The sequence below is a fragment of the Perissodus microlepis genome, chromosome 7 (genome assembly GCF_051167445.1).
Source record: "Perissodus microlepis isolate ML-2025 ecotype Zambia chromosome 7, ASM5116744v1, whole genome shotgun sequence".
NCBI classification, from domain to species: Eukaryota; Metazoa; Chordata; class Actinopteri; order Cichliformes; family Cichlidae; genus Perissodus; species Perissodus microlepis.
In genome coordinates this window covers 432,383-459,644 of record NC_140467.1, presented here as the reverse complement: position 1 = coordinate 459,644, position 27,262 = coordinate 432,383, and the positions used below count along the sequence as shown (strand labels likewise).

Below are 27,262 nucleotides of genomic sequence, written 5' to 3'. Positions count from 1 at the left end.
GTGGGACCTGGGCGGGAGCATCTTTCGCTCGCGCGCCGCGTCCCTTCTGAGCCTTTTGTGTTTGAAACTCTCATATCCCACATATCAATAATTCAAGCGCGCGCGACAGAGCAGACGGAGCTCCCCCCTCTGCGCTATGAGTTCTGCTGTCTCGTCACTCGTCCAGGGCCCTTCCGCTGCGCGCACGACTCTCCCTTACTGTGTTTCCAAGTGACAGATAAGCTGCCGAGAGGTGGGAAAACAGGAAAGGAACAGGTGAAAACTGGGGACTCGCCTGGAGATACGGGTTAATAAAGCAATTGTTGAAAAAAAGGAGCAGAGACGCCTAAAACTAAACTGTCTGGGTTTGAGACACTCCGCCGGGGAGTTCACGTTAGGCTAATTAAATCCAAGAAAGCGGAGTTGCACCTAGTTGTAAAACGAACATTTTAAGGTTAATCGAGGAACAGTGGGAAACTCTTCCTACCTGACTTTTTTTTTTTTAAAGGGGAATAGACCCACTCCGGTTTGAGGTGTGAAGACGACCTGAACAAGTTCACTGCTCGGTTCCGGCATGCTGGCGTTTTGCCTTTTAAGTGCCGTGTGGCTTGCGGCGAGTCCGGTCCGCGCTCAGAACGAGACGGAACCAATCGTCCTGGAGGGAAAGTGCCTCGTGGTGTGCGACTCCAACCCGACCTCGGACCCCACGGGCACAGCGCTCGGGATCTCGGTGCGCTCGGGAAGCGCAAAGGTAGCGTTCTCCGCAGTCCGGAACACCAACCACGAGCCCTCCGAGATGAGCAACCGGACTATGGTCATCTACTTCGATCGGGTAGGAGACAAAAGATACAGTCCAATGTGACAGAGAGAAGGAAAAAAAGATTCCAGCTCAGTGTTTGTCTGTTTTTAATCTTCTTACAACCTGAAGAAGGAATGTTGTAAGACATAAAAGTTTCAGATGATCTGTTTTATTGTGTAGACTATAGAATGCGTGCTGGTGAAGGTGAACTGTATTAATATGCTGGGAAGACAGTTTTTACTACTGATGGCGGGGGTGGGGGTAAAATATAATTTAGTCGATGTCACAAAGGCGTCAGGAATAAAACTGGCATTTTCCCCCTGCACGTTAGAGCACCACAGATATTCCGCTTCGCCTTCCTGCAAACTACGAATTTAGACTGTGCGCAATAAATACTCCACTTAGTCAACAGACATGTTGCGTAAGACCATTAGAAAGACGAAAAACAAGTATCCGGGTTAACTTGGGGGATAGATAATACCACAGCGGCGGAGCTGTGTGCAGATGCATCGTGTCTCCGGTGGTGTTGGCTGCCGGAGAAACAGACTGTGGATTCATTTTTTAGGTAGTAAATTTTATTGGTAAAGCGGCTGTGTAGCCAGGTGTGCAAGGCTTTTCAATATCTCAACTTTTTGAGCTGACGGGGTGGGATGTGGGAACTGACATCTCTCCAAATAATTTAGTAAGGGAAGGTCACGAGAGTGAGATCCTACCCGGCTGCCGTTAAAGGTTAATTCTCCCTCAAACTGCCTTTCAATTTCACGTCATAATTCGCCTCCATCCATAAAATCAGACATTTGGCTGCAGGAGTGCATAATTGAAAAATTCATTTGAAAGCTCGATCAAGTTCCCCTCCAGTCCCCATAAAGTTTAGAAGTTCTGACAAGGAGAAAAATCCCCGATAAAAAGCAGAGAGTTTTCCATCTACATGAGTGAATCTGAGTGTGTGGTCTGGTGGGGGGGCACAAGAGTCTTAACAGGATGTCTGCTCCAGAAACACGTGGGTTGAATGGATTAGTCAATTCCACACCAAATAAACAATAGAAGACATTCTGGATGAAGTATTTGTCTGTATAAGAATCCATTTTCTCACAAAGGGCAGCACAAATTAGTTTGTTTCCTTGTCAAGTCAGTTTTGAAATAAAAATACTTTGAGTTGGTTGCAGTTGTGTTTCGCACAGCATAACAAAGCGCTTGTACCAGTGAATTTCTTTCTGTCTGTCTGTCTTTCAGGTTCTTGTAAATGTTGGGAGGAATTTTGACGAAGAGAGAAGTAACTTCATTGCACCACGGAAAGGAATTTACAGTTTTAACTTCCACGTAGTTAAAGTCTACAATCGCCAAACTATACAGGTAACGCCTGTTTGTGTATTTGTCGTGTGTGTGTGTGTACCTGTGCTTTTCTGCTTTTCGACCACACTGCGTGACAGCTGGATGTTCTTGCCCATATAAGTCGAACATGAGCTGCACCGTCGGTCATTAGATGTTTGAGACGTCTTTCTCCAGAGACAACAACAGCAGAGGCCGCCGTTAATAGTGTGAAAGCTAGCCCTCCGCCACCTGCTGGGCCAATCATAATTAATCAATACATGCACAGAGGATGGAGCCAAATGAAGCCCGTGTAACCAGCAGGAGGACGGGGCTGCTGTGGTGAGCGCGAGGGGTGCGTGGCTCCGGCGTCTTTACTTTCAGCACCACGGACAGCAACGTCCCCCTCTGTCCGTTTCCCTGACAAAATGAGACAACAGGAAGATTTTGATTATTTAGAAGAGATTTTGAAGAGAGCAAACACAGACAGGCATTTTAATTTTCTCCCTCAAGCACACAACGTCACACACAAACAGGTTTTAAGTAGAAGTAACATTTATTACTACAACTATTTATTTGTTTGTCACACCCTCACTCGCATGCACCGCCTGGAGTGTGGTCCGTCACAAGTCTTCTTTTTTCCCACTAATAACTCCTCTTATAGCTTAGCTGTAATTTCCACATTTCTTTTGATGTGTCAAGTGATAGGAAGCTCTTAAGCGGTCCCATTTCTAACATTTAACATGCGCGTGATGATGCTTTGCAAGCCACACAGCGTTAATTACAATGTAAGTCTTGCAATTTAATCCGTTGTGTAATTATGCTGTTCGCTCCCCTGAGGCTTTGGCATTATGTTTTGCTACTTATACATTATTATTGGAGTCTTGCATTAATTAGCATGGCAGTGGAAGAAACAACAATAACAGCAGCGAGGAGAGCGGGCAATATTTGAGAGGGAAAGCTGCGTCGGGCTTGCCACATGCTCCCAGTCATTTTGTGTGTGCCTGTATGCAGAAGATGCTGGATGGCAAACGCTTGACTCTCGGTACTGCCACATTATCATTTATAGCTACGAGATATAAAAGTAAAAACTTTGAGTTTTAAAAGCACTTTGGGCTAAGTCCTGTTCAATATAAGCCCTCTGAAGTCTTAAACATTTTAAAATCAATAACTGTTGAAAACTGATTGTGGATGATTCGAAGAAGCTTTGTTCTGGCATGCTTTCTGACATAAAATAGACCAGTGTAGGTTGTCCTCTCTCCTCCAAGCATCCAGCCTGCGTGCTGCTCACCCTCAACCTCTTCCACTCATCCTCCTCCCATCCATCCAGCGCATCTGCTGTGTTGAAAACTCCCACTGTTTGATTGCCTTAGAGGCAGCTACTGTGGTGCATGCAGGAGACGAAAGACAGCAGGAAAAGAGGAGCAGTTGAGAGTAAATTTAAAAAAAAAGAGGGACAAGGGGATGGAGAAGAAGGGGGTGGGCGCACAGGGGTGAGAGGACAAAGGAGAGGAAAATGGGGGATGATAGAAATGGAAAGGAGAGACAGGAATGCATGAAAGAGAAAAGGAGACATAATGGACCAAACGGGAAGAAAACGAGCAAATGAGACAGGAAAAAGCCAAATATCACGAGTCGCTATTGATTAGCAAATGCAGCATACATGTAGGAAAGGATAAACATTTTGTTCCATCTCATCAGTCCTTTCCGGTGCACGGATCTGCCTGTTTATCTGGGAGGTTCAGAGAGGTAATGTGGGTGTCTTTGCTCTATGCCTCCAAATTAAAAATACATATGGAAAATGAAACGCGGCATATTCTCCCATCTAAAGGGAACTCGTATCGCTCCAGCCATCCATGTCGGCTAATAGGGGGCTTATTTACAGTGTTTATAAAAATCACTTACTGTATAGCTATGAAATATTTTGCCACTTGTGAAAATGAGTTGCATTTGCAGCATGTGCCACAGCACTCAAAACAAATAAAAGAAATAAATTCCACATCATGAATTCTGAATGTTTCACATCTGTAACTCAAATATCAATAAGACGTTCACACAAGGTGCTGGTAGACTCTGAGTCCTCTCAGATTCAGTGGGCTGATTTTCAATTAGATGTTTATTTTTTGTGCATTTTTGAAGACGTGATAATCTATATTGAAAATTACTGGAGGTAGTAAACAGAGGTTAATAAGCTCTTTGACCACTGCGCAGCAACTTTATCAAAACACAGCATCACAGCCTATTATCAACAGCTTGTTATTACTAAGTAGATGTTTGCATTGTTTTAAAAATTGGTTTCAATTATCTCTGTGAAGTTTGCACTGGATATTCATTTTAGCGACCTATAGTTTTTGTTAGTAAAAGATCCAGCAGAGCATTATGAAAAATATATTGCCATCTGGTTTTACAATGTAAAAAGGGGATATTTTACAGCAGTATTTTAAGCATGTGAGCATATTCAGAAGTAGCTTTCATAAAAGCCTCAAGTCAAAGCCGGCCTGTAGCTCTGAAAGTGACACAAAGAACACAGCTAAAATGCCTCACGCTGTGTGTATTATAGGCCTTTCTGTTACTTTGATTTTCCCATTTAGAGCAAAAACCCAGAGGCTTGACTTCAAGCTGCTCATAGCACACGGCCCAATAACAAGAAATGTTACCTTTCTACACATAGCTCTTCGACCAAGTAGTTGCACATGTCCCTAACACACCTACATGTATTCCCAAGGCAACGTTTTTTATTCTCAGCTTAAAGTGAGTGGGGTCATTCAAATAAAACATCTTTATTGTCATTACACATGTATAAATACAGGCTAACGAAATACAGTTTGCATCTAATCAGAAGTGCAATAGGAGCAGATTATATACAGATGTTTATATTGCTATACAGAGAGCAAATGTACAGAAGTGCTGCTCAACACGATTTCAGAAGTCATGCAGTACAGAAAACCCAGTCACTGTGTTCCCTTTAGCAAGAAGACCACAGGGGCCCAATATAACGTTAGTCTGCCACATCCACAGTGACACTGAGACGCATGTTTACCATCACCGTCGGTAACTGTCGTCACTTACTGTGACACATGAAATCACATTTATCTGAATGATATTATAAAGAATGCCAGTTTATCAGTTGTTTAAGCTTAAAAGTAAAAAATTGCATTTGAAGCAAAACGTTAAATATTTCAACTGCTTCATATTCTGAGCAGTGCTGCTATTAGTTACATTAAAAAGTAATTATTCTGATTACACAGTAACATGTAATAAGATATTACAAAGAGCATAGTTTGAATCAGATTTGGTCAAATCTGTTTTTTTAGAACGTACAGTATTAAAAAGCTGTTTAGATAAATAGGAGTATATTTTGACAATTATACACTCCAAGAATATTTATATATGATCTATAAATTCACAGTATACATGTTACTGCGTTACATAAGGCCATAGTTTTTAGTCATGTCTCAAGTGGTTTTGCCATAGAAGCACCACTTCATTAAAGTGTTGGCAAATTCTGTTTTAAAAACACTTTTAAAGATTGATACGTGCACACACCACTGAGATGAACATTTGCATAAGCCACATTCCTTCTAAACGTACTTAAATATCCTCAAACAGTTTATTTAATATAGTGTGACTCCTCCGTGTGACTCCTCCGTGCTGCTCTCCAGTGCAGATAACACATTTATTAGACACAAGCACAAAAATGGGAGGCCACGTTACCTCAACCGAGGTATGTGTTAAGACGTGGCGAATAATTATCATGCCAAAAAGATTAAAAAATGATTTCTGAAAATGGCAAACGGTCGTAGTTTCAAGCTAGGGCCTGAAAGAGCCTGCTGCCTCGTCTGACACTATGCAGCACTGAATTCAAACAAGCGTACAAACATTGTTTAAAAAGTGGTCTTTGATGCTTTTATGTTAAAATGCTAGACGCCCATATGAAAGATGGCTGAAGTTTTTAATGACTGAACTTTAAAGTCTTTAACACTTCTTAACTTTGGATGATGTCAAAGTATTTTTTCATTCATTCACAGTTCTGGCGTTGACCACTAAAGGCACCACCCATCCGCTGTTCACATATTCTGTGTGTTTGTAAGGTGGAGCCGGTCAGGAGAAAAAAGGGCGGTTGGCCTTAGAAGGAGTGAGCTAAAACAGCTTGTTTCAAACCGAAGGCTGCCCCGGCACCCAGTGTAGCGCCAACACGTAATATATGTGTAGCCATTTAGCACCTGTCACTTGTTCAAAGTGTATCTAATGTAGAGTGTTAAACACTACAACAAGGATTGGGACAGTAAATTACCACTAGTGGTAATGCCGATAAAGGTCAACAAATACACATTATAATTATGGTGCACAATGTACCGTGATGATAATATTTATTTGATTTTATTACTGGAAATGGGAAAAAGTTAAACTACGTAGCTTCAATTAAAAGAATAGACTGAAACCCAGATAACCTAGCATTAATGTGGAGCAGACTGTACTGCACATGGATCTGTTGCACCATGAACAGAATGAACTGCATGAAATATAACAAATAAATAATAGAAATACGATAGGCTTCTGCTCCTGGTTCAGAGAGTGTTTATTTCATGCAGTGGAAATGAGAGGCGAGTCAAAGCCACATAAATAAACATCTTATCTGTTCTTAGGTTTTCTTGACTTAGAAAGTATGGCAAGGGTAAGCATTGCTCTACAGGTAATCAGCCGGTCTACTGTTTCACACCAGTGCAGCCGTTATGGTCATCTAAAAATCACTGTATTAAATTTTATATAAAGCGTACATATACGAGGACACATACAAATGTCAGTGATCAGCTGCGTTTTAAAGCCAAATGGGTACCACCATTAGCATTTGTGATTCAGGGCTCAACTGTAATGTAAAACCACCCTATATAGGCACCACATTGTACTAAGTTGATACACACGTCTTCCCCCAAGCATTGGGTGATCTTGATCCAATGCCACCCTCATGTGAAAATATCACAACATTTGTAAACAACATACATTTTTGGTAGCGTCCTGTTAGCTACATGGTTACAGCACACACGTGTCTGTGCTTTGGTTTTGTTCCAGCGGTGAACCTGTGACCTGTGTCACTCCGGTCTCCTAAGCTTCCATCTGGCTCTGTTACACTTAAATGCCCCATAAAAGGTGAGAAAACATAGAAGTGTTTGAAGAAGAAAAAAATCTTGCCAGCCAAAAACAATTGTGCCAGGTGTTAATAACAGTGAGGATGGATCCACGGTGATGCTTTAAGCAAGAGACACATTCCTCAATAAGCCGCTGTGGCTCTGCATTAGTGTGGCACAAAAGATTCACCCATTTTTATTCTTGGACTTTATGCTAATTATAATTTACAGATCATGCAAATTTCCCAATTAACTGATACTCATCAATAGTCAGCCGACACTAATAAGAATCTAAGAATGCAGAGCTATGCCTTTTGGCTGTGTTATGAAAAATATGCCAGGAGGTCAAACAGAAAGTCACCTTTCAGCGTTTGCCATGTATTCGTTTTTTGCACACTCTGACATCTTAATGAGTTTGGTTGGGCGGTATCGATTGTCAAAAGATGAAGCATTTGATTAGAAAACACTGCGTTCTTCCAGAGAAAAGCGATAAACAGGCGAATATACAGAACATCGTTAAAATGTGAGAGGTAATTAATAGCTACACAATATTATGGTTTATGTAGAATACATATATTCAAAATGTTCTGTATTGTGAGCATCTAATAACAAAGAAGATGTTTCTAAGCTTTTCCTTTTCATTTATATTTCACACACACACACACACACACACACACACACACACACACACCCTTGTTTTCACTGCGTCAGAGGACAGTACAGTTTTATCCTTTCAATTAAATGACTTATATTATTACATTGTGGGGAATTTGCTTTTTCCCACCAAAAGGGTGGCAGGTACAACTTGATTCTATTGAAGTGATACACACAGATTTATACAGTGACACACAGTCTGCCAGCCAGATGCTTGGTGTCGTATTTATCTAATGAACCTGAGCTCAGTCTCGCAAAGGTTGCACTGAATTCATGCTCATGTGTGAAAGAGAGGAGGAGTCGGGCGTTCTTTGGATATTCATTTTCTTTAAATCGAACAGGGTTGATGTAACAAATGAGTCATTAGGACATAATGTGAAAAGACGGGATATTTACATATCTCACTGACATCTCTTTAAACAAAGAGCAATATTTAAATTTAGCACTCAGGATTATAGGAAAAAACTTTTAGCCATTCGTGGCTGGACTTGCACCACACAAAACCGCTTCCTGTTAATTACCAGAGTAAAAACAACTCTTGCATTTAGCAGACGCAAGGTGTGTGTCTGCACGTCTGCAAGATGAAACAGGGCAGCTGTGTTAATACCACAGACAGTACACACTGTCTGTAGCATTATGATATGATGGGCACTTAGTCTGAGGTTCAGTGCTTTGCTCGGTATAATTTTATATTCAGTTTTTATTTGATTTTGACGTTTGTCTTTCTTGTACTCTGTGTTTTATTGCATGGTATAAATAATTTAAGTAGCTGAATTGTGGGTATATTCAATTTCCTCTGGCTTATGGTGTGTGTAATATAAATATTAGAGACTCATAGGACCATCTGGTCTTGTTGGAGTTTTCAGATGATCTGTCTTAATTATCTTTCATGTGGTTTGACATTTGGCAACAGATCCAGAGTTGCATGTTTTTCTGACTTTCACCAGTGGGAAACAACAACAACAAAAAAAGACAGTTGAAGGCTCTGCCCAGCGGTTTCCTCAAATTAATGATGTTGTTCCCCCAGGCAGTATCGATGAAGACGGGTGTGATCTGCTGACATTTGTTAAGATCTGTTTTTGTGCCTGTGTGAGTCTGTGTGTGTGCACAGTTCAGTCGTGACCTTTGCTCCGGTTGCCTCCATCTCTTTGAATAAATGCTGTTTCATTTTTTGATCATTTTCACAGAAACCCTTTACAAAAGCACCAAATCAACTTTTCAGAGTGCTTTGAACAGAAAACAGTCATTTGTGCCAGTGGATGACAGTTAGGCAGCACGTGCCAATCCATGTTCTTCAAAGTGAAGCATTCAGACATCATTCATTGATTGTTTACAATATAACATGTCAGAAAACATCAACAAATACCCCAAAACATCCCACTCGAATGAGACTTGCATTAAATTGGTACGAGTGCCAGAACAGCGCCCAGGAAAAATATGCTGCTATCAGTTCTAACATCGCTGTCCTCTAATGTAACAATGATGACAATCATATTTGATATTATGTTGTGTTTAGATTCTGTCATCAACTGTGTAGATGAAAGAGCAAATGTAGCATTTTCAGTAAATGTTGGTCATTCTTTTATATATTCTATGTAAAAAAAGGTAAATGTTGCTATAAAACACTCCAGGGAAATCCAGGATTCTTTCTATCTGGAGCTGTTCAGTGTGTTTGACTCCTTTAGTAAAGCAGCTGCTGTAGTGATGCCGTCAGTGCAGCCTTATCAGCCCAATCCTCATCACAATAAGTCTGTTGCTAACTTGGGACACATTGTTAGCACTTCTTTAAGTATTCCTTAACAGTGCAAACAGTGCAAAGATTTCACTCACAGCTGCAGCAAACTGGATGTCTCCAAACTGCGTTCGTATATGAATATAACTGATTACACAGAAACCCAGCTTTTTTTCTTCAAAGGTTGATAACGACAGTCAAACGATGCTGTGATATACTTTATGGTCTGACACACACAGTAATGGGGACAGCCAGGTGAAGTGAAGACAACACGTTTACTTCAAGCTCAATGAAACACACGGACCAAGCCAAACGGTCCCACAGTTCAGTGTGACGGGACAAATAAAGTTAGTGTGGTAGACAGAGGTGGAAAGAGTACTAAAATATTTTACTCAAGTAAAAGTACTATTACTTTGCTGAAATTTTACTCAAGTACAAGTAAAATTACCTGTCTAAAAATGTACTCAAGTAAAAGTAAAAAGTAGCTCATTTAAAATGTACTCAGAGTAAAAGTTACATAGTTACTTTTCTGTCAGCAGGAGGACAGCCGCTTCTGAGTAGTGCAAAAAAAGACAGTGGATATAAATCTCAAAGTAGTTCTTTTTTAGTGAAAAGAAAAACTTTACAAATGAAAGTGCAGTGGCAGTTAAACTGCAAGTCTATACATGAAAATGGATAATGGTCACCAAACCAATCAACCAAACTGTCAGGTATCACAGTGTTTTCAATACAAAACCATATCATTCTTTCACATGAGAATGTGTTCTAAACTGTCAAATAAGAGAACAAGTACTGAACTGAACGGCAGCTGCTTTAAAAATGATTTTTAATTTTTTAAACTTGGCCCTGCCCTACTGTACCTCTAGAATAAAGTTCCTTTGTATCCATCCTAGAGTGTTACTCTCTGAACCTCCTGTTAATTTTGAGGAGCAGTTGATTTTCAAAGTCAGTAGAGCTCATCCTTGCTCACTTTGCAGTGAACAGTAGTCCAGCACAGCTAAAGAGACGCTCGCAGGCAGCTGAGGCAGGCAGGCCAGTGTTAAGTTTGAGAGAAAGTTTTTTGACGTCCCTAATAAGACATCAATGCATTACATAGCTACCGCTGGTAAATTATACCAATATACCTCGTGTTTTGTTTTATTGGACAGTAACAGGCTAGTTAACGGGAGGTTGCAAGTGCTAATTAACAAGTAACAGAAGTCAGCTGTCTTTGACTAATCTAAGGTAAGTGAGCGCTCTGTTATTCTTTTGCCTGCAGTGTGAACATGTGTGGGTTAAGTAAGAAAGTAGCCGCTTCTGTCTTTAATTTAACTATTTTTTAAAATAAATTATTATTATTAACAAACAGGAAAAACGTAGGTAAACACATTTTCTTTTGGCAATTTACCAACCCAGTAAAAAAAATGTAAGTTGCGTGGACAACAACGTGCCCGATTACAGCAAGTTGCTAGTACCAACCAACACTGTGTTCTTCACAGATGTCTTAACGTAATGTGATTAATTTGAACACAGCCTTTTTGCTACCATAACGGTACGAGTTGTATTTAACTTACCTCTTGCGCAGGTTTGATGTGGAATTTTTAAAAGCTGCTAACTCGGCCTCTCTGGGCAAACACAGCTTACACTGCATAATAAAGCTGTTGCCTTTCTTGCACTTGCAGCCGAAATGGTCCCTTAAATACGGCCAGGGGTTCACATCCGTTTCTTCGAGTTCAGGGTCAGCAGAATTCGACGGGGCTTCTTTTTTCACTGGATCCGTAACACCGATGTCAGACTCCATCTTTAACGTCACCTTAGCGCCAATTTGTTCTACTACCCATCATTCCCTGCAGTATTTCCAAAGCGCAATGTTTTTTTTAAATTTTAATTTACTCAGTAATGGGTGTGATTGAAAACGTAGCGAACTACAATACTTTTAAAAAATATACTTAAGTAAAAGTAAAATTACAGACTTGAAAAATGACTTTAAAAAGTACAAATACACAAAAAAAATACTCAATTACAGTAACGCAAGTAAATGTAATTCGTTACTTTCCACCTCTGGTGGTAGACGCCAACAACAGATTACACATTTTGGTTTTCTCTGGGTATTAAAAGTTTGAACTGCCAGGAGATGACCCCAGAGGCCCGTTACCGAACACCCGCAAACCTGCTTAGCATGAGACTGAGGTGAAAAACATCGTTAGTCTCTGTGACAAAATGTGGTGTAACAGCTGCTAGTTTCCTTATCTTGAGCCTTTAATACAGAAAATAGGATCAAAAAGACTTCATGTTAAGATGTAAAAGTAATTAAGTAATGCTGAAATAGGGTCAAATAGTTCTTTTGTTAAACTTTGCGACCACAGAGTTTGTGTGCTTTCTTTCAAAAGTTCTGTACCTGCTTTGGTCAGTGAGTCATTTCTTCTGTGCCTGTTTTCAAAATGGCATCTGGAAATTCATTCCTAATGAGGCTTCCTGCTACCAAACGAAAACAATCAGACGTACTGAAGCAGAAATTAAGGACAGTGACAGTCAGACAGCTGGCAAAGGAGAAGAAGCAGCAGTGATCACTGAGTTAATACATCTGAAGACTGGAGAGGCCAATTCTGGTGTGTTAGAATACTTTGTGTATTATTTGTTATCAGAGTGAACAATAACTACACAATAACTTTCTGTGCTTTTTCTAATATATGACTGTTATACCAACACGTTGTCATCCCAATGCGTAACATACCGGCGACTGTGACAAATCGTATGTTGGGAACGATAATGCTGTGGTTATACTGGATGTACACTCTTGATTGCTCGCTTCGCAATCGTAACTTCAAATTAGCAGCATACGGTCGCTGTGCACACACAGCTTTGTCTCCGAGTTCCTTTTATGCACATGTTTCATCTGGAATGGTAAAAAATGCCTTTTTTAAATGATTACAAAACACAGCCATTACCCACTTTGAGATTCCTTTTCCTTATTGTATTCGAGAAAGCAGCTGCTGTTTCCTCAAAATCTAATGAAACGGTGCATCAACAAAAGCAGAAAATCTGAAAATAGAGAAGATGGTCGATAGCACAAAATAAACACACAGAGATGACCTAAATAACAGCAAACATGCTCCACATTCACATAATGATTCAGCTTGTGAAACAGTGAAAGCTTTCTCGACCAAAATGCAAAGCATGATAGTGGAAATGATCAATTTACTGAGTTTAGCCAGAAACCTCAGGTTTGCTGTTCATCCATTAAGAAGTGGTACTGCTGTAATTATCTATGAATATTCCTATTGTGGTTGTTATCACTAGTCCTTCTGTTAATGTTGTGTTATACCAGGAACTGCTGTTGTTTCCATACTGTTCATTTGTCATGACTAATGTGCTAATGTGTCAACATCCTTCACAGAGAAAGCAGAGCCCTTCAGGATTATTCCATTATCCTGGCTGTGGGTGGGGCAGACTGCCTGTTTACATTTACTTTGGATTTAAATTCCATTTCAATTCTGTTTTATTTACACAGAGACAAATCACAGCAATCAGCTGAAGGTGCTTCATTTTCATTATTAAAGGATAAAGATGCTACAATCATGGAGGAAAAGCTCAACAGTCTGACGACCCCTTATGAGCGAGCACTTGGTGAAAGTGGCAAAGAAAACACCCTTTTAGCAGGAAGAAAGTTCCAACAGAACCAGGCTCGAAGGACCGAAGGTGTCTGATGAGGCGCTGGACTGCTAATCTGTTGTGCTTTGTACGTGTGGGTTTGAATCCCATCCTCATCGTAAATCCTCTTCTGCACTCCGACCAAATTCTTTCGCTTGTTTTCTATATATTCCTCTAGTTTGAAAGAGATGACATTGCTCGGCTTGGCGGAGGTGGACGGGGACGTCTAAGCTTCTCTGCTCATGCTGCTGTGTAGGGAAATGAATGGGTGGATGCTAACTAATAGGAGTGGGCCAATTAATATATTCAACGTTTCTCAAACAATATTACCACTAAATGATTTCAGAGGCACGCACTTTGACTTAGAGTGCATACAGAATATCCATCTTATCCATCCTTACTGTTACGGATTCAAATATTGGGGATGGATACAAGAGGAAAAACCACAATAACAACACTGGTCCGGCCAGGTTGAGTCAAACGATGATTTTAATGATCACACGCGTGGGAGATGGACACCGTACGCAGACAGCATCAGATCTCAAAATGGTGGAGCATTGATCAAACTCTTATAGCCTCTAGTGGCCCCCACCTAATCATAAAAGCCTAAACATTCACATTCTTTCTCTCACACAGTGCCTAAGCTACGACCTTGGCTCCCTGTTTATCTGCTCCTGCTGAGATGGGGCAGAAAACTCCAGTATGTTCTGTTCTCTTCTAATCAGACAAATAAGGCGATGACTTTCTGCAAACAGTATTTCTCATAACTCAGCAGTATAATGCATCATAAAACAATATCATTCATTCACAATAAACCAGCAGTCTAATGTAATGCAAATCAGCTTAACAAATGCAATAGTTATCACCTTCTAATTCAGGAGAATAATGCAAACTAAAACTACATAATAATTCACCATCTTTAATTAAGGGTCTAACATGGCATAAAATAATATTATAATCTGACATTACCCACTGAGGCACACAGCCTTCTTTTGTTTTTGTTGTCTTTGGCCATCTTCACAATGACCCTGGAGGAACTTCAGAAAACTCTGGAAACTTGCTGTTTTAAAGACGGAGGTGTCACAGTCCTCAGACAGATGCACCATTATGTAGCTTATGTATCACCACTCTGTCTCTGTCTCTGTAATGTGTGGATGCAAATGAAAATGTGAAAGGTCCAGTGGGGAAAAAGAAGGGAAAGCAAAAGATGTACCGATGAGAGAAAAGGAAACGTGTTGAAAAGAAGAAAGATGAAAAGGGTGGGGGACAACCAGAAGAGTATCATTGTCATGTCAAGACAGACAACCGGACAGGAATTGATGATGCAATAACAGGATGTCATCGTTAAACATTAAGTGCAGCACGGAGACGTCAGACAAATTCTATTTGCATAGAGAAAGACAGATTCTGTCTTTGCTGCCTCTCGGCCCTCTCCGACATCCTCCTGCCAGTGCAGCCGTCTCTCTCTCCTTTCTCTGCGCTTCCTCGTTCTTCTCTCACTCTCCTTCGTTATTCTGTCTCTCCTTTCCATTACTCAGCCAGTTAATTGGTGCTTATGCATTAATGAATGCAGATCGATCGCGGCCTGACATGACGCGAAGCCCTATTATCATGCTTTTATATTTATGGCTGCTAATTGAATGGGTGTAGGTGTAGCTGAGTGTGAGGGTGGGGTGGGTAGATGGCCACACAGAAGCACAGCCAATGCGTTTTTTTAATGTGTACAGTTGTGTGTGTGTGTGTGTGTGTGTGTGTGTGTGCTGACCGCAGTCTCATCCTTCCAAAGCCACTGTCACAGCTTTATTAGAACCATACATCACTGACCCTGTAACACAGAAACACATCCAAATCTGAAAACATGACTTTATTCATATGTCCTCTGTTCATAGACCTCATGTGTTACAGTCTGAATTAAAATCATCATCAAGCTATCAAATGATTTGTTAGCTGCTCTTGTGTCTCACATGTTGGAGCCCGACTTGGCTGGACACAAATCACACAAGCCCACTTGGCACTGTCCCCTCATTGTCCTGTCATTGTGTTTTAACAAAGTATGTGCAGCCCCCCACCCCGATTCTAACTCATAGAAAAGCCTGCCCATGTTTGAATTTTGCAAGTCTGCAGGGACAGCAGGGGAACACATTTTGACAGTAAGAGAGATCACGTGTGTGTTTCATGTATATGTGGGGAACCATGCGGGACTGGAGGGATGGAGGCTTGGTTTGTAGGTGTCCCCAGGAGTGACTTGGTTGAATGGCTGGGTAGTTGTGTGTGCTCTTGTGTTTATCTGAGGGTAACGGAGTGATGTAGTGATGCTGGCTTTTCCTTGTCTGCCATCTCTGTCTCTCTTTGGAAGCATTACACGCACACTGGACACGAACCATGTCCCCCCTCCGTCTCTGCTGTCTTTCTGCCTGTTCCTGTGTTTAATGGCCTACTTTTCATCTGTTGTTCGTCTGTGTGTGTTCCCATCCTGATATCTCTGCCTGGTTTTCTTCTCCTTCTCCTGTCTCCCCCCTTCTAATGATTATTTTATATTATGATATGAAGGGTTAATAAGGCTAACCCGGAGTCTTTGGATGCATCTCTCCACATAAAATGTTCTCTTTAGCTTTGTGATCCTCATCTGTATTCTAAGTATACTGGGCCCAGCTTGATTTTTGACATGGTGGAGGAAGTACTTGATGTTTTTTATTTGAAACAAGAAAGAGTTGGTACATAAAAATACAAGTTCATACATTCATCAAGCATCAACGAAGAGTAATGTTTCCGAGTAAGAGGTGCATTAGATTTCTCTGCTTCTGTACTTGTTTCCTTTGGACATTATCACTCAAAGATCAGTTGAAGTGATGCAGATATTGATGAAGCTTGCGTAGCAGGATGGGATCCAGTGTTGATATTAGTATATTTGTGTTGAAGCAATCCAGGCTCATCTCTCTTCAGTGATTGAAGACTCTTGGAAACAGAGTAATGACTACAATCAATCAATGCATGCACTAATGCAGCGTTTTTCTTTTTCACAGTCTGGAGTTGCAATACAAATGCAAAACTTCACCTCCAGTTAGACACATACTGAAGGTGTAGTACTGAAGGTGTCAGTGACAGTGTCACCAGATATCAAAGGAAATCACTGGTTATCAGCAAAAATGTCTAGATTGTGCATCCCCGGCGTATATATTCGATTTCAAAAATTGCCTCATCAGTCCGCGTATCAGCTGTTCATAGAGATATTTTTATTGTGTACATGATGTTCTTTAAATGTAAGCATTACACTGAGGCAGTGTCTCAGATGAATGGATGCCATCCATGAAATACAGTTAGAGTTTCGATTCTGTGAGTGAATCTTAGAAGGCCATCAACCACAGTTAGGGATACATTTGTCAAAGTTTGACCTGCTGCTGTTTTACATCTGATCACCTCTGAGCAAAAGTTTTGTTTTACAGACTTTATATTTAATATTTTTTATACATCATTCAGTCCTTCATCACTGGAAAATATCTTTTTAGCTCAATAAACGCAAAGATGCTGAAGTGATTTAATGTTCTGACTGCTGTTTGAAACTTTACTGGATGTTCAAAGTTGAGGTTAGACGGCTACATACAACGCACTCTCCTCTCATACCGACACACCTCCATTGCTTTCCTCTGGTTAGTCTCCCCCCTAACCCTGACCTAACCCTAACAGTGCAAAGGCACTCCCAGATCTAAAAACTGTATATACTTGGTCACCTGTACAAAATGTGGTATCCAGTATGTCGGGGAGACACGTAATACACTGTTGACCAGATTCACACAGCACAGGCACAATATCTCAAAGAGAAAGAACACCCATACGTACCTGGTGAGACACTTTGTATCTCATGGCTGGGAATCTGTGAAGGCGACTGTGATACAGGCAAATCCCAGATGGTCAGTCCAGCAGAGGAGGAGGGCTGAAAAGGTTTGGATTGCCAAATTAGACACAATGTATCCCAAAGGACTGAATGAAAAAGGATGTTGAAAAACACAAGTCTGGTGTGATGTACATAGTTATTGTTCTATATGTGTTTCTAGTGCTATTATGTCCCATTCAACACACACTGTTCTAACATCCCACCCTGAGACTTATCCTAAACCTAACCTCACCAAATGCCATGCTGGGATTTATTTGAGCCCTAAACCTAACCTTTCCCCTCTCCCCCTCTCCCCCCCCCCCCTCTCTCATTTTCTCTCCTCCTCTCTCTCTCTCTCTCTCATTTTCTCTCCCTTTTTCTCCCCCCCCCTCTCTCTCTCCCTCTCTCTCCTTTTCTCTCCCTCCCTTCCCCCCTTGCTCTCCATCTCTCTCTCTCTCTCCCCTCACCTATCCCTCCTCCTCTAATCCAACTGAAAAACAACTGATATCCCCAATTGTGAATGAGGAATAAAGCCCTCTTACAGGTCTGTAGTGGGACCATGTGGACCCCTGAGTGGAGACTAAGGAAGGCCTGTGCATTGAAGCCCGGCCGCCTTTGGCGACTGAGCTTCCATCTTGGTTTCCCTAACCCAAACATGACCCAAACCTAACCCAAACATGACCCTTACATGAACCAAACCTAACCCAAACATGACCCTTACATGAACCAAACCTAACCCAAACATGACCCTTACATGAACCAAACCTAACCCAAACATGACCCTTACATGAACCAAACCTAACCTAAACATGACCCTTACATGAACCAAACCTAACCCAAACATGACCCTTACATGAACCAAACCTAACCCAAACATAACCCTTCGGCTGCACCAGCTACAGGGGCGCTGTCACTTGGTGTCGCTCTCTCTGTGGTAGAGTATCACTTCCTGTTTCTGCTCAAAGACAGTGGTGTTTCTGAGTAGCTTATCTGCTTAGCAATTTAGTTAAAAACTTTTAGATACATTTTTTTTCATAGTATAATCTTCACGTGCTTCATCTGAAGCTCACTCTCTGTGTACTCACTACCTAATTTATAGCCAAAGTATTCACTCACTGTCTCTGTACTGTTTCGCTAGCTTGGCTTAGCTTGTAGCCAACTCGCTAGCAGCATGGCCTCTTCACCTGTCCCTCCTGCTCATTGTGTCAGATGTTTAGTTACTCCTCGGCCTCCTTTAGCAGTAGTGATACTTGTAACAAATGTAGTATAGCTACAGCTCTGGAGGCCAGGATTACTGAATTGGAGACTCGGCTTTGCACCCTACATTCACCCGTAGCTAGCCAGGCCCCTGTAGCTGGTGCAGCCGAAGATAGCGTAGGCCCCGCTAGCTGATCCCCGGCAGACCCCAAGCAGCTGGGGAAAGAGGGCGGCTGGGTGACGGTGAGGAGGAAGCAAAGTCCTAAACAGAAGCCCCGGGTACACCACCAACCCGTTCATGTGTCTAACCGTTTTTCCCCACTCGGCGACACACCCGCCGGGGGTCAAACTCTGGTAATTGGTGATTCTGTTCTCAGACATGTGAAGCTAGAGACACCGGCAACCATCGTCAATCGTCTTCCAGGGGCCAGAGCAGGCGACATTGAAGGAAATTTAAAACTGCTGGCTAAGGGTAAACGTAAATACAGTAAAATCATAATTCACGTCGGCAGTAATGACACCCGGTTACGCCAATCGGAGGTCACTAAAATCAATATTGAATCGATGTGCAACTTTGCCAAAACAACGTGGGACTCTGTAGTTTTCTCTGGTCCCCTCCCCAATCAGACCAGGAGTGACATGTTTAGCCGCATGTTCTCCTTAAATTGCTGGCTGTCTGAGTGGTGTCCCAGAAACGATGTGGGCTTCATAGATAATTGGCAAACCTTCTGGAGGAAACCTGGTCTTGTTAGGAGAGACGGCATCCATCCCACTTTGGATGGAGCAGCTCTCATTTCTAGAAATATGGACAAATTTATTAAACCCCCCAAAATATGACTATCCAGAGTTGGGACCAGGAAGCAGAGTTGCAGTCTTACACGCCTCTCTGCAGCTTCTCTCCTCCTGCTACCCCCCCAAAAACCCATCTCCATAGAGACTGTGTCAGCTTCCAAAAAGACAAAGAACAAACTAAAAACCAGCAACAAACAACTTAAACATAAACAATCACAAAGAAAGAACAATACAGTATCCACATCTGAACCAAAGAGTAAAACAGTGAAATGTGGATTATTAAATATCAGGTCTCTCTCCTCCAAGTCTCTGTTAGTACATGACTTAATAATTGATCAACAAATCGATTTACTCTGCCTTACAGAAACCTGGTTGCAGCAGGATGATTATGTTAGTTTAAATGAATCGACACCCCTGAGTCATTCTAACTACCAGAAACCTCGAAGCACAGGCCGAGGGGGCGGTGTGGCAGCAATTTTTCACACCAGCCTATTAATCAACCAAAGACCCAGACAGACTTTTAATTCATTTGAAAGCCTGATGCTTAGCCTCGTCCACCCCAGCTGTAAAACTCAGAAACCAGTCTTACTTGTTATCATCTATCGTCCACCTGGGCCTTACACAGAGTTTCTCTCTGATTTCTCAGACTTTATATCTGATTTAGTTCTGAGCTCAGATCAAATAATTATTGTGGGTGATTTTAACATCCATGTAGATGCTAAAAATGACAGCCTCAACATGGCATTTAGTCTGTTATTAGACTCAATTGGCTTCTCTCAAACTGTAAAAGAACCCACCCACCACTTTAATCACACTCTAGATCTTGTGTTAACATATGGCATAGAAACTGAACATTTAACAGTGTTTCCTGAAAACCCTCTCCTGTCTGATCATTTCCTGATAACATTTACATTTACAATAATTGATTACACAGCAGTGGAGAGTAGACTTTATCACAGTAGATGTCTTTCTGAAAGCGCTGCAACTACGTTTAAGAATATAATCCACCCACTGTTATCATCTTCAATGCCCAATACCAACACAGAGCAGAGCAGCTATCTGAACGCTACCCCAACAGAGGTTGATTATCTTGTTAATAATTTCACCTCCTCACTACGTACGACTCTGGATACTGTAGCTCCTGTGAAAACTAAGGTCTCTAATCAGAAGTACCTGACTCCGTGGTATAATTCTCAAACACGTAGCCTAAAGCAGACGACTCGTAAGCTGGAGAGGAAATGGCGTGTCACAAATTTAGAGGATCATCATTTAGCCTGGAGAAATAGTTTGTTGCTTCATAAGAAAGCCCTCCGCAAACCCAGAACATCTAACTATTCATCACTGATTGAAGAAAATAAGAACAACCCCAGGTTTCTCTTCAGCACTGTAGCCAGGCTGACAAAGAGTCAGAGCTCTGTTGAGCCAACCATCCTTTTAACGTTAACTAGTAATGACTTCATGAACTTCTTCACAAATAAAATGTTTATCATTAGAGAAAAAATTACCAATAATCATCCCACAGATGTAATATTATCTACAGCTACTCTTAGTACCATTGATGTTAAGTTAGACTCTTTTTCTCCAATTGATCTTTCTGAGTTAACTTCAATAATTACTTCCTCCAAACCATCAACGTGTCTTTTAGACCCCATTCCTACAAAACTGCTCAAAGAAGTCCTGCCATTGATTAATTCTTCGATCTTAAATATGATAAACCTATCTCTAATAATCGGCTATGTACCACAGGCCTTCAAGCTGGCTGTGGTTAAACCTTTACTCAAAAAGCCATCTCTAGACCCAGCAGTCTTAGCTAATTATAGGCCAATCTCCAACCTTCCTTTCATATCAAAAATCCTTGAAAGAGTAGTTGTCAAACAGCTAACAGATCAACTGCAGAGGAATGGTTTATTTTAAGAGTTTCAGTCAGGTTTCAGAGCTCATCACAGCACAGAAACAGCTTTAGTGAAGGTTACAAATGATCTTCTTATGGCCTCTGACAGTGGACTCATCTCTGTGCTTGTCCTGCTAGACCTCAGTGCAGCGTTCGATACTGTCGACCATAATATCCTATTAGAGCGATTAGAACATGCTGTAGGTATTACAGGTACTGCACTGCAGTGGTTTGTATCATATCTATCTAATAGACTCCAGTTTGTGCATGTAAATGGAGAGTCCTCTTCACACACTGAGGTTAATTATGGAGTTCCACAGGGTTCAGTGCTAGGACCAATTCTGTTTACATTATACATGCTTCCCTTAGGCAGCATCATTAGAAGACATAGCATACATTTACACTGCTATGCAGATGACACCCAGCTCTATCTGTCCATGAAGCCAGATAACACACACCAATTAGTTAAACTGCAGGAATGTCTTAAAGACATAAAGACCTGGATGGCCGCTAACTTTCTGCTTCTTAATTCAGATCAAACTGAGGTTATTGTACTCGGCCCTGAAAATCTTAGAAATATGGTATCTAACCAGATTCTTCCTCTGGATGGCATTACCTTGGCCTCCAGTAACGCTGTGAGGAACCTTGGAGTCATTTTTGACCAGGACATGTCCTTCAACGCACATATTAAACAAATATGTAAGACTGCTTTCTTCCATTTGTGCAACATCTCTAAAGTTAGAAATATCCTGTCTCAGAGTGACGCTGAAAAACTAGTTCATGCATTTATTACTTCCAGGCTGGACGACTGTAATTCATTATTATCAGGATGTCCAAAAAACTCACTGAAAAGCCTTCAGTTAATCCAAAATGCTGCAGCAAGAGTCCTGACAGGGACTAGAAAGAGAGAGCAGATTTCTCCTGTTTTGGCTTCCCTTCATTGGCTTCCTGTTAAATCCAGAATTCAAAATCCTGCTCCTCACATACAAGGTCTTAAATAATCAGGCCCCATCTTATCTTAATGACCTTGTAGTACCATATCACCCTATTAGAGCACTTTGCTCTCGCTCTGCAGGCCTACTTGTTGTTCCTAGAGTATTTAAAAGTAGAATGGGAGGCAGAGCCTTCAGTTTTCAGGCCCCTCTTCTGTGGAACCAGCTTCCAGTTTGGATTCAGGAGACAGACACTATCTCTACTTTTAAGATTAGGCTTCAAACTTTCCTTTTTGCTAAAGCATATAGTTAGGGCTGGACCAGGTGACCCTGAATCCTCCCTTAGTTATGCTGCAATAGACGTAGGCTGCCGGGGGATTCCCATGATGCATTGAGGTTTTCCTTTCCAGTGACCTTTCTCACTCACTATGTGTTAACAGACCTCTCTGCACTGAATCATATCTGTTATTAATCTCTGTCTCTCTTCCACAGCATGTCTTTTATCCTGTCTTCCTTCTCTCACCCCAACCAATCACAGCAGATGGCCCCGCCCCTCCCTGAGCCTGGTTCTGTTGGAGGTTTCTTCCTGTTAAAAGGGAGTTTTTCCTTCCCACTGTCGCCAAAGTGACCCCAAGGGGGTCATATGATTGTTGGGTTTTTCTCTGTGTCTATTATTGTACGATCTACTGTACAATATAAAGATATTGAGGTGACTGTTGTTGTGATTTGGCACTATATAAATAAAATTGAATTGAATTAAACCCAACCATAACCCAAACATGACCCAAACATGACCCTAACCCTGTTACTGTGATGTACAGCACAGTCAGAGACGGAAAAAAATGTTTGGTGTCAGCATTGAATTTAATTTCAGCTTTACTGATGAAATTTCAATTTTATGAAATTGAAATCTGTCCAATGTCTCACATATATTAGCCTGAGATCTACGATTATTTTAGTGAGTGGTTAAGAGTGATATTTTACGTGTGGCAACAAATCTGTCTTTCTGCTAATACTTCATTTTAAATGTAAAAGCACATAATTCATATTTATCTGGTATAATAAACTCAGCGACTGCGTTTTCAGCCGATAGTGAAATGTAAATTTGTCCATGACCTGTGCCGCGTTTCCTTTGTAACAATTAAAAAAATAATTTCAGTATAGTCTGAGTATTTTCCATCAGATTCAAAGCTGACTGTTCAAAGCTGCACACACGCACCTACACATGCAGATACAGTCTGAGTCGCCATGTTCAGTTTGCTATTAAGAGGAGTGCTGGGCCAAGAGAGCCCTTGACTCTGACAGGCTCTCCATCTCCTGCCCCCACACACACACACACACACACACACACACACACACACACACACACACACACACACACACGCACGCACACACACACACACACACACTCTCTCCTGACCATCAGGCTGACTTGGATAAGGGTATAATTATGGGATGTTTATGACTGTGTTCCATCAGTTGGTGACAGTTTTACAGTTTTTTACCTCGAGAGCAAACAGAAATATTTTGACATGTTTAGCTCTCAGGTGTAAATTTGAGTTTTTCTTCCTGATGTCCATACCGTAAAGATCATGTAGACAGGTAACGTGGCCTGTGTGAAGTTTGTTTAAGGAATCAAAATCTTTCAAACTGCAGTCAGCTCGTTGAAAATGAAAACACTACTACACCTGAGTGACCTGGACAGAAACGAACAGCTAGCGTATTGTTTCTGTGCACCAGGAGGCAGATGACAATATATGTTGGGAGTTTTAAAGGAACGTGTGGTAGAAGAATATTAAAAGTACCCAGTCCATCTTTTAATCCATCTAGCCATCCAAGAAGTTGTCCACCAGTTTCAGATACAATATACTCTGTTACATTTACTAATTTGTGTATTAGGTGTGACCATAAAGTTTTCACTTGGAGAAAAATAAGATATCGATGGCTGATTGCCCTTCCAAGGTCATTCTTTGACATTTCCAGCCTCCAATAGATTCCTAGATTATTAAGTAGCCTGCACATCTGCCTCTGGAGTGTACTCTGGGTCTCCATCAGATCAGAAAAGGTCAAAAAAGCAAACTTTTAAGTTGAATTTTATTTTGGGATAGAGGGGGAAATCCAGTGAATGCAAGAAAATTGTGTTGGTGTGACCAAAAAACCCCAACACATTTCCTGCAGCTTCACTTTCTCTTTTTTTGAAACAGTCAAACTCCAGGCTGACAGTTTCACCCGGTGAGGAGCTTCACTGCACACAGCCTGGTGAAAGCGTCTCGCATCTATACTGCTGGTGTAAGCTAGAGACCGAGCTATCGGCAGTGTTTTTTATTATTCTCATTAATAAATACTTTTTATGCTGAAAAATCTATTTTTCATGTCAGTGATTCCTGCAGAAAATAATTAGTTTTAGGCACATTTTAACATCTTATGATTGTATTTTAAAATAGGAGCATGACATAAACTCACATCAGCCACCCTAGTGTTGTAAAAAACAAGACTTGTACAAGAACCTGAAGAAAGGCAGTACAGCAGAAACATTGTGTTGCTTCTCTTATCAGGTTGCAGTGAGACTTCTCACAGGACTGTAATCTCACAGGGTTTATAAAGCGTGTTCCTGCATAAACAGACGTTTGCAGGTACCAGAGGTAGAACGAATCGATGATTTTGTTTAAGTGAAGTGTAAGGGGGAAACATATATCTAGGGAGCGCTTGTTTTTCTGCTGTAGCTCAGAAGCGAAGCGATGAAAGCCGTTGTCAGGTTTGAACACTGCCCGGGCCGGGCGAGGGAGGGGACACAGTGCTCACAGCTTCGTCTCTCTGTAAGAAGAAGAAGATGTTATTCCCCACTGAAACATTTGTTGAATCAGACACTGTGTGAGTGTTTGTGCGCATATCTCTGTTAAGTCTTTCTACAGGTGGATAATGTGCAGAGCACAAAGCTTCAAATGAAATCATTGCATGCGTTTCCTCTTTAAAATATGACAACTAAAAAGTCCAGAAATACGATGCTGTTAGTCCACATGGAAGCATCATTATTGTACTGAGTGTTTTGGAAGTCTGCCGTGCCATATGTTCCCGCTTCTGTGAGCAACTTGAGGACTGTTTGTCTCTTTTCCACACTCTTCATTCTATACGCCGTCTGTCCTTTTCATCCAGGTGAGCCTGATGCACAACGGTTGGCCAGTGATTTCGGCATTTGCCGGGGACCAGGACGTGACGCGTGAGGCAGCCAGCAATGGTGTTCTGATCCAGATGGAGAAGGGAGACCGGGCCTACCTCAAATTGGAGAGAGGAAACCTAATGGGAGGATGGAAATACTCCACCTTCTCAGGCTTCCTGGTGTTCCCCATGTAGAGAGGAAGAGGAGGAGGAGGTGCAGGGATGGAAACAAAGGAGGACGAGCTGGTGGAAGCTGGAAAGCAAAAGGAAGATGACGAAAAGGCAGGTGGAGGAAGAAGAAAAAGGACATGGTTAAGATGGGAGGGAAACATGACAACAGACTTGTGTTTGGGACGCTGCAGAGGAAGGATGAGATGTTAGAGAGATATGAGCGTGATGTGATGTGAGAAAGTTACAGAGCCGGCACATGAGAGTGTACGGTCAGCTTCTTCACTTTGCTTCTTCTTTTCATCCATCCTTTCATGCATCCGTCTCCTCCCTCTGTTTCCTCGTGGCTTGACTGCAGCTTTGGACAGCCAAAACCTTTTCTATACTCTGCTGACAGACGCAATCGATCACCGATATGGTCCAGAGTGTTCTGAAGCCCACGTGTAACCCTCCCTCCTGTCCCCACAGTCCCATCATTTCTTCATCGATCACCATCAGCATAAGCTTTGACCAATATTACTTGAGCAACTATTCCTCGCTAACCCCAGTTTACTGTGCCCATATGTGTGTTTGTGTTCTTCTCATGCTCGACATAAACGCCACTGATTTTGGATCAGCTTCTTCCCCTGAAGCCAAACTATACTTTTTAGAGTGTAAACAGTAAAGTCTGATCACAGAATCAGGGGCTAACCTTTTATTTATCATCATAATCACGAGCCTTTTACAATAAATGCACCATTTGTTCTTTAAACACACATCTGTTTCTCCTCTTCATTATATTTAGCACGTAGCGGGATTCCGCTTTGTAATGGTTATGGTTCAGCACTCGTAGCAGTGGGGTCAAGGGTTAGGAAAACATGGGTTAAATACTTTGCTGTGTGTGTTTAGGCAACAACATTTTTCTACAATAAACTGAAGTTTTTTCTACACTCATCCGAGTGCCCCCACCTCACCCACTAAGACTCGTGGTCCATTAGTAGGCAGTCATTAAACTTGTATACAAAGTGCAACTGGGGAGAACAAAAGTCAGTAGAAGACAGGAGGAGATGACAGAACAGTTCAGTTTAATAAACCGTCTCCACTCTCTAGTCAGGTACTCAATACTTCTCCATCAATCTCTGGTGTCTATATCTAATGAGCCGAACACTGATAGTCAAGCAGGAAGTAATACTTTACTTTGTTCCTTCACTGTTTTAATCACGACTCTGAATCAGGCTTCTGTGCACCTGTCCTTTCACCCGTACAGTCAGTCTGCTTCCTCCCTGTCACTGCTGCCATGTTTTTAGATATAGTATCCCCATGTAGGATCCCTTTTCCCTCTTTAACTATGCTGTTTACCCACAAGTGCAGATTTGGCTTCCTTTTAGCACACCTCTGTTATCCCCTCCATCCTCCCTTCCTCATGTGTGTACTTTATCCGCTGCTGTACTCATTTGCCTCCTAGCACGGATCCTTTCCTGCTTTTCTTCAATGTGGACTGTGGACAATGAAACAACCTTCAACTTTACAAAATTATAAATATATATATATATGATGAGAAACAAATGGATATATAAATATAATGAAATCTAAGCCACCGTTTCTATTCTCCTGGTTTTAAGATGAAAATAATGGTAATACTAATACTGAAAACGTAATCTGGTTGATGACTGCAGTATCTGTATTTCCGTACTTCAGTGTTATATAATGAAAAAAATATTCTAAATGAAACTTAGTGATTGTGTGGAAATCTGAGGCTGCCATTGCTCTTCTGATGAAAACATGCTTCTTGTTTTTGTTTTGGGTCAAACCAAGTTGTGGCTAAAAAGCTGAGACTACTACTTATATAAAATAAACTATAGCTAAAAGGTACTTTTATTATTATCATTATTATTATTATTATTTGACTGTAAATTACATGTGAATATTTAGACTATGACAATATTTGATTTATGAATCAATCAAATCGATTTATCTACTGTTTTCTTATTTATTTGCTCTGAAGAAATCAATAAAACTAAATGGTACTTTTATTTTTCTTAAACCTA

The 27,262-nt window shown here is 41.3% G+C and overlaps 1 protein-coding gene across 1 annotated transcript; it reads left to right on the top strand.

Annotated features, from left to right (window-relative positions):
* Positions 1-36: 36 nt before the first annotated feature.
* Positions 37-27,262, top strand: cbln1 (cerebellin 1 precursor). The gene is made up of 3 exons (XM_084932660.1): positions 37-811; positions 2,012-2,131; positions 25,065-27,262. The coding sequence occupies exons 1-3, from the start codon at positions 554-556 to the stop codon at positions 25,260-25,262; spliced, it is 576 nt and encodes a 191-aa protein (XP_084788786.1). The 5' UTR covers positions 37-553; the 3' UTR covers positions 25,263-27,262.

Excerpts from the sequence above, each read along its gene's own strand:
- cbln1 (XM_084932660.1), top strand. The coding sequence starts at position 554 with ATGCTGGCGTTTTGCCTTTTAAGTGCCGTGTGGCTTGCGGCGAGTCCG. Across the intron at positions 812-2,011 it reads TGGTCATCTACTTCGATCGG|GTTCTTGTAAATGTTGGGAG; the intron begins GTAGGAGACAAA and ends TCTGTCTTTCAG. Across the intron at positions 2,132-25,064 it reads ACAATCGCCAAACTATACAG|GTGAGCCTGATGCACAACGG; the intron begins GTAACGCCTGTT and ends CTTTTCATCCAG.